At 51.3% G+C, this 7,574-nt stretch overlaps 1 protein-coding gene across 1 annotated transcript; it reads left to right on the plus strand.

Annotated features, from left to right (window-relative positions):
• The first annotated feature begins 1,209 nt into the window (after positions 1–1,209).
• Positions 1,210–7,432, plus strand: LOC102939620 (C-type lectin domain family 2 member D). The gene is made up of 5 exons (XM_027834359.3): positions 1,210–1,363; positions 2,010–2,102; positions 2,572–2,750; positions 4,446–4,549; positions 7,211–7,432. Exons 1-5 carry the CDS (start codon positions 1,276–1,278, stop codon positions 7,413–7,415), a joined length of 669 nt encoding a protein of 222 aa, XP_027690160.2. The 5' UTR covers positions 1,210–1,275; the 3' UTR covers positions 7,416–7,432.
• The last annotated feature ends 142 nt before the right edge of the window (positions 7,433–7,574 follow it).

The raw sequence follows: 7,574 nt of genomic DNA on the forward strand, positions 1-7,574 counted from the left end.
CTTCCCTGTAACTGACAATACCCCCTGCAATTCACGATCTTGGCCCCTGGTAGCAATGTATTGTCTGGTATGAAACAAATTTGGAAGGGAGAAAAACGTTAAGGTTCCCCTAGATACAGTCAACCTGAAACCAAATCAGTTTTAATAAATAAGATTAAACCAGCTGTGGTTTTCCGCTCTTAAGCCGGAGTCTCCCTGTCAGGTTTTTTTACAACCAAATGTTCTTTAGTCGTTAGCTGGTTTTTCACTCCCTTTTTGCTGAGTGAAACTCACACATGAAACAAAACAGGAACCTGACTGACTATACAGGGGAACCGGTGGAACCCATGATGTACTAGTTACCGTCATCAGAACCATTTCAGGGCTCCTCCCATCTCGTTGTTGGATTCGCCCGCTGCCTCTTGTCTGATCGGTTGGCTCTGATCCTGCCAAAACGAATGCACATGCTTCGTGCTGGGAGTAGCCCCCTTGGCTTCCGGGAGCCCGCTCAGTGTGTGACGTTAAATAGCCATGTCAGTGTTTGCAGGATTGGGGTCTTTAGGTCAGTTCTACACTACAGCTGTCTCTTGGTATAATTACGTCGCTCAGGGGTGTGAAAAATACACCCGCCTGAGCGACATAGTAATACCGACCTACCCCCAGTGTAGACAGCGCTTTGTCAACGGGCGAACTGCTCCTGTCGCCATAGCTACCGCCTCTCAGGGAGGTGGCGTAAGTATCCTGTCGGCTGACTGGAAAGCTCTCGCCCATTGGCTGAGAGTGTCTTCATTAAAGTGAAAAGAACAGGAGGACTTGTGGCACCTTAGAGTCTAACCAATTTATTGGAGCATAAGCTTTCGTGAGCTACAGCCCACTTCATCGGCTGCATGCAGTGGAAAATACAGTGGGGAGATTTTGTATACACAGAGAGCATGAAACAATGGGTGTCACGGTAGAGACTGTAACCAGAGCGATCGGGAAAGGTGAGCTATTACCAGCCGCGGTGCAAATGTGCTGACTCGGCATTTTAAGTGTCGACCCGCCTTTTAGATTGCAAACTCTCTGGGGCAGAGAACAGCTTTTTGTTAGTTGTGTGTGGCGCGTGGAGCACAGGGGGACCCGGGCCCTAACGTAATGCAGATAACAAATAATAACAACACAAGCTGCTGTCCAACGCACAAAGGAAACACACCACAGAGAATTTCCCCCCCTCTAATCATTCAATTACATCACTGTGACTTCAAGCAGAATTGTGATTTTTTTTTTTAAACAGAGAATGACCCAGAAAGACAAAGCATGTACAATGGCCTGGGTATCTGTAAGGAACAGCAGCTGGATGTTCCCCTTAATAGCAATGGAGACCAAGAGAGAGGAAAGGAACCAGGTAGGTGGAGCCCCTCTGCCTGGGAGAAACACTGCGGCTTCTGCAGATGAAGCCAGATGTTCAGGTTTGGATGCAGCAGCCCCAACGCCTGCCTGCGAACGCAGCAGGGATCTGATCACCCCACCGGCTTCCTATGAGCCCCGCTGCTTGCTTTGCAGGGACTGCTACAACTTGCCCTGCAGCCGGGTGCTTATGGCTGTGTAACAGGGTGCAGGGGCATTTTGTGGGCTTGCCAGCGGCACCCATTTGGGACTGTGGCCCTGTCTCTCCCCCTCTGGTTCAGGGCGGAATATCCCCGTTTGTTTCGCTGGGACATGACGGCAAAAGCGTAGCTGCGCAGGGCGCAGGTGGGCTTGTTCCATGCTGGTCTCTAATCATTACCTGTTTAAATCTCTCGCCGAGTTACTACGGGGATAAATGCCGTTGAAAAGCTTGGGAGGAAATTCGTAATCCCATATTCAGTGCAGGGTAGATCAGAGACAGCGACAAACTCTGATCTACCAAGAAGCTCGTGACTGTCCATTTGCTTGACTAAGGGGGTGTGCAAACCGTCCCCTGTCTCTGCACTGGGCCCTGGTAAATAAATAACTCCGATTCCTCCCCTCTGCAGCAGCCCCAGGGGTGTTCATATGTTGGTCTCTTTCAGGTTACAGGCTCAGAAAACCTACAGCACTTACAATCGTCGCAGCCGTCATCGTCCTCATCTCGGGTTTAATCGCTACCACGGCCGCCCTGGCAGGTGAGTGCGCAGCTCTTATGGGTTCGCTCTCTGCCTTTTCTGTTCAGATCCGGAGCTGGCTCGAGCGCACGTCTCCAGGGCCTGGAGCGGACGTCCTCGCGAGGTTTGAGGGAGCCGGCATCGCGCTGCAGCCAAACGGGAAAAGCTTAGCCAAACGGCTTCCCGGTTTTTAGCTCCTGTAGTTGCCTCCTACTTGTTTTTTAATGCTGGCCCTAGACCTAATGGCGCCCCAAGCGAGGAGCGTCTTCGGCGCCCCCTCCCCATTTGTGAAACGTTTGGAAGGGGAGGTCTTGTCCGGCATGCGAGTGTGGAATTGCCTTACTGAAAACGTCACCCACTGCGTCCAAGCAATTGCCAGAGCTGCTTAGGGGATTCTCTGAGGCCTTGGTCTAAGGGGATTATCCTACTTGTTCCCCTTGGATACAGAGATGAGGCGGGGACAGCCCCTGTGTTACGTTCTCTGTTTCAGTCAGAACCACGAAGTCATGTTTGGATTCTGCGGATGTCCCATCATGTCCGGATGGCTGGGTTGGCTACAGAAGACACTGCTACTTCTTCTCCGAGGACGAAAGGAATTGGACCGCCAGCCAGAACTACTGCTCTTCACACAGCGCCTCCCTGGCTGGGATTGACAGCGGCCTGGAGATGGTGAGAGACCCAGGTGTTTTGTGAGCGCACTAGACAGGCCTTGGCACGACAGCGCCAATGATGAATGGCTTATGTTTGACACCCGGCCCATAACGTCTTCCAGCCTAGACAGAATCTGTCATGTGAGCCAATGGGACAGCACCCAGGCCCTGCAGCGTGTGGGGCCCCTGTGTGTCCCGTGCCGGGAGGGCAGAGCGAATGATCTTTCCCAGGTCCCTGGCTGGAGCTGGGGCTTTGCAGCTTGTGCGTGATTGAAGTGGCTCATGCCTGCCCCAGCTCTTTCTCCAAGCAGGAATTCAGTGGGGAAACACAGCTCCGGCCCTGCTCATCTCCTGGAGATGAAAGGGAGTTCATTCCCCGCTCAGCTCAGCGCAGTCAGTGGTCCCATATGGATGGGCGAACGGGAGGAGTGGCTGGCTGAAGAGAGGGCCTGATTTTGCCCGGCTCTTGGGCATTGTAGAGTGAGCTGGTCCCCTTTACAATAAAGCCTTGTCTTCCAGCACCCTCAGTCCCTACAGAGAGCAACACGCTTTCCCTCCAATATTCCTGTAACAGGGTTGGCACCCACCGCTTACGAGCGCCCCCTCTGGTTGGGTGTGTCTGCATCCTTTAAACCAGTCCAGCCCTGCTATGGGGCTGTATCCCCAGGATTTCCTCTCTGGAGACACTATCTTACAGCCCTCCACCGGCTCAGTCCCTACTCAGTGTCCGCAGCCAGCCGGGAGCTCCTTCATTGTTCCCCCAGGCTCTGCGAGCAAACTGCCTTTGGCTCCGTTCTAGCCGCCAGCCAGGTACACAGTCACTTCTTTTCCAGCTTCCAGCAGCAACTAACTGCTGTTCTGCTCTGCAGCTCCTTTTATATGGCCCTCCTGGGCCTTGATTGGCTGCTTCCCCTGCAGCCACTCTAGCCGGCTTGTAGGGCCTCTCCGCTGCTCCTTTCCTGGGATGAGCGTGGCAGAGCCCTGAGGTCTCCAGCAGGGGGCCTTTGGGCCTAGTCCAGCCCATCACAATCCCTCTAAAGCAAAGGCACTGGGGCTTGCGCCCTATTTTGCTTTCTGACAATAGAGGAAGGTGGCCTAAAAAGTTGTTCTTTTTTAAAATGCCCCCCACTCCCCCTGCTGTTTTCCCCCCCACCCCGCATTATAGATTCAGTCTATGCTGGTAGACGTGATGGGCGAGGCGTCAATCGTAAACCATTCATAATGCAATACAGTGGTCCCCAAAGATACTGCAGAGGGTTGCGATACCTGTCACGAGACATGCTCCGACACCCACAATGTCCAAGAATTCCCCAAACACCTGTAAAGCAGAACTTCAGCTAAAGCCCCGAGACCAGTAACTGTCTCTGGAGTCTGTCAGGTTTTCATTTAGCTGGGGTGTCCAGCCACGCAGCACCAACCTGAATGGCACAACAGCCCAGAACATAAAGCAGCATCTGTCCATACTCCTATGAGCCGGAGCAGAGGAGTGGGCTTGGGAAGCTCGGTGGGTTTATTTTTTTTAAAAAAGCTTCAATTCTGGGCAAGCATTAAAGGCTGTGTGTTACGCAGCATTGTGTACAGCAGACGCTAGAACTGAACGGAGACGGGAGAATCCCAGAGGTGCTCACTGCGGCTAGTGCTCAGGGGATGAGCACCATGGAAATGCTTATAAATAAACAAAGAGACCGAGGCTTTCCCTTTCTTTGTTTTGAAGACATTCCTTCTGCGCTACAAAGGGAGCGTTTACCATTGGATCGGCCTCAGAAGGGAGCCCAGCCAGTTGTGGAAGTGGCCCAACGGCACCGAATTTGACAACCGGTGAGTCTGTTTCTGGCTCGAAATTTTCTCAGTGCTAAGTCATTGGTGTCGGAAGTGCTGAGTGCAGAGAGATCAACAACGGAGATCAACCTGACAAACGTACATGGGTCAAAAACAGGTGAAAAACTAGTATTTCCACCCCTTGTGGGTTTAGTTTGTTACGGGGGGGGGGGACCCTGTGGCCCCACTCTCCTGAAACTGGCGTCAGCACAAGCCTCTGCTTAGAGACTTCACCTCTTGAGGGAGCGATGCAACCAGCAGCTGTTTGCAGAGAAAGCCAAGGTGTTTTAGTTAACAGGAATACAGTATTTTAGGTCTTTAGGTTAGAATGGAAAAGCAAAACCATGCTGGCAGCCTTACCTGCCTCTCTGGCCCAGTGCCTCCAGGATTTCATCTCTGATTGTTTGCTCCAACCCTTGTCTCTACCCCACTCTGTTGCAGGGTCTTTCTGCACCCCAGATGGAGGTGTCATTGTAGTGTGGGGTAGGCCTGGCAGCACAGCCGAGCACCCTGAGTGCATGCATGCCAGGCGTCCAGGCTATGCGCTCCTGTGGCTAGCTCACACTGACGTCCATGCTGCCACCTGGGCACTGCGATTATTACCCATGCTAGCGAGATTAAGGTTAGTGTGGGTATGCCCACTGGTGTTAGTGACATCTTCCTTTGTAGATGTATTCACAGGTGCTTCATGCCACCCCTGCCCCTCTTCTGCTCTGTCCTTTCCCCCTCCCCCCCTTTCCTCTTAGCTGAGCCCCTCCTCACTAACCCAACGAATAAAATAAATAAATAAAAAATGGTGCAACTCCCATGCCCTTTGCTGCCATCCCATCGTTCACGCTACCTGTGTGTGCCACTCCTACCCCTGCCCTGTGTCTGTCAGGTCTACGCCGATTGTCAGCGCTGTAAGACAGGGAACGTCAGTGACTCTGCGTTTGTACAGCCCCTAGCGCAATCGGATCCTACACTCCTCTGCTCCTCAGGCTATACCTTAATAAACCTAATAATAAGTTACGCTCTGGGTGGCAACCACCTTAGCCCAGTTCCAACCCGCCTCCCCACATCAGGGCTTTGTTTCACATTACTGCCAGGCTGTTTTCATGTTTCACATCCCTGACCGGCAGTTGTTAAAGATTAGCATCCGGTTATCCACCCTCTGTTCTCTCTTTCCAACATACTCTGTCATGTGCTTCGTGTACAGGGTAGGTGGCAGGGCTGCCCCTAGCAGGCCAGGCTCTGGTACCGGGTTACGGACTGGCTACAGAGCGTCCTTTATAGAGACCCACACCAGATATGTTTCAGAGTAGCAGCCGTGTTATGACCCTTTAATACTGAGCCAGGTATGACCTAGGTTAGCGTCAATAAGGTATGTGACACATGGCGCCATCTAGTGGCTTAACCGTGTGATACAGTTGAGCATCGTATTACAAACTCCATTCATCGACTCATCAAAATCATAGAAATGTAGGGTTGGAAGGGGCCTTGAGAGAGGTCGTCTAGTCCAGCTCCCTGCACTGCGGCAGGACCCTGACAGGCATTTGTCTAAGGCTAAGTCTACACACTACAAAGTTTGATGTGTGAGTGTGGTCACGCGCGAGGGCTGGAAGAGAGCTCTCCCCGCGCTCTGTGTAATCCACCTCCACGAGGGGAATAGCTCTGAGTGCGGGGAGCGCAGCTACAGGGTGCGTGTGTGTGATTTTTCACACCCTTGAGCCAGCAAGTTAGGGTGCTATAAAATGCAAGCGTAGACATGGCCTAACCCTTCTAACTATCAGCGTAGTTACTCCCTGGAAGAGGTTAGCTGGGAGGTTGTCAGAGTAGCAGCCGTGTTAGTCTGTATTCGCAAAAAGAAAAGGAGGACTTGTGGCACCTTAGAGACTAACCAGTTTATTTGAGCATGAGCTTTCGTGAGCTACAGCTCACTTCATCGGATGCATACTGTGGAAATTGCAGAATATCATTATTATACACACAGACACCATGAAACAATACCTCCTCCCACCCCACTCTCCTGCTGGTAATAGCTTATCTAAAGTGATCATCAAGATGGGCCATTTCCAGCACAAATCTAGGTTTTCTCACCCTCCGCCCCCCACAGACAAACTCACTCTCTTGCTGGTAATAGCCCATCCAAAGTGACCACTCTTTTCGCAATGTGTATGGTAATTAAGGTGGGCCATTTCCTGCAGAAATCCAGGTTCTCTCACCCCCTCACCCCCCTCCAAAAACCACACACACAAACTCACTCTCCTGCTGTGAAATCCCTGTTGCGGGAGGTTTTTAAGAACAGGTTAGACACTTCCTCTCGGGCTCTGCTTTGGTGCGGAGAATTCCACTGTCTGTCTCTGGGCTGGTCTACATGCAGAGTAGCCCCCTGTTAGACTCGAGGTGTGATTTTATACCGGTTTAGTTAAACCAGTGCTAAAGGCTGTCTGGACATTCTTCTTTCAGTTTAAGTGGCTTATTCTGGTTTAGCGTCAGTCAGCTGGGAACTGGTATGAGCTAAAACAAAATAAAACGCTCTTAAACCGGAATCACGGCATCCATCCACACAGGGGGCTGCCCCCAGTTTAACAAAATCCGCGCAAGTTTATGCCTCTCTGTGGGTGGGACACACTAGCCTTGGCTACGGACTGATTCTAGCTCCGCGGCTTCTGGTTGCAGGTTCGAAGTAAGGGGAGGAGGAGACTGTGCATATCTGAATGACATAGGTGTCAGCACGTCAAGCTGCGAGACAGAGAAGAACTGGATCTGTGCCAGACTGTTGGATATGGGAAATGAAAAGAGAACAGCCTGGAAGAGACAGCAAAACAGTAACAGTCAAGGGAATAATTGCCTCCTTCTTCCTTTAAATGCTGTTCCTCAATAAACACTTCTAAGAAAATATGGAAACTGTCTTATGCTCATTTGTAACACATAGCTGATCAGTAGGCATCTACGCCATGTAAAAAATCAATCAAATCAAGAGGGCAGCCAATGAAATGGAAAGGCAGCATATTTGAAATAGATGAAAAGAATTTTTTTATCG

This window comes from Chelonia mydas, chromosome 14 (genome assembly GCF_015237465.2).
Source record: "Chelonia mydas isolate rCheMyd1 chromosome 14, rCheMyd1.pri.v2, whole genome shotgun sequence".
In the NCBI taxonomy this organism is placed as follows: domain Eukaryota; kingdom Metazoa; phylum Chordata; order Testudines; family Cheloniidae; genus Chelonia; species Chelonia mydas.

Coding starts and splice junctions, on each gene's coding strand:
- LOC102939620 (XM_027834359.3), top strand. CDS start 1,276: ATGTACAATGGCCTGGGTATCTGTAAGGAACAGCAGCTGGATGTTCCC. Junction 2,751..4,445: donor TTGACAGCGGCCTGGAGATG/GTGAGAGACCCA, acceptor TTTGTTTTGAAG/ACATTCCTTCTGCGCTACAA. Junction 4,550..7,210: donor GGCACCGAATTTGACAACCG/GTGAGTCTGTTT, acceptor TTCTGGTTGCAG/GTTCGAAGTAAGGGGAGGAG.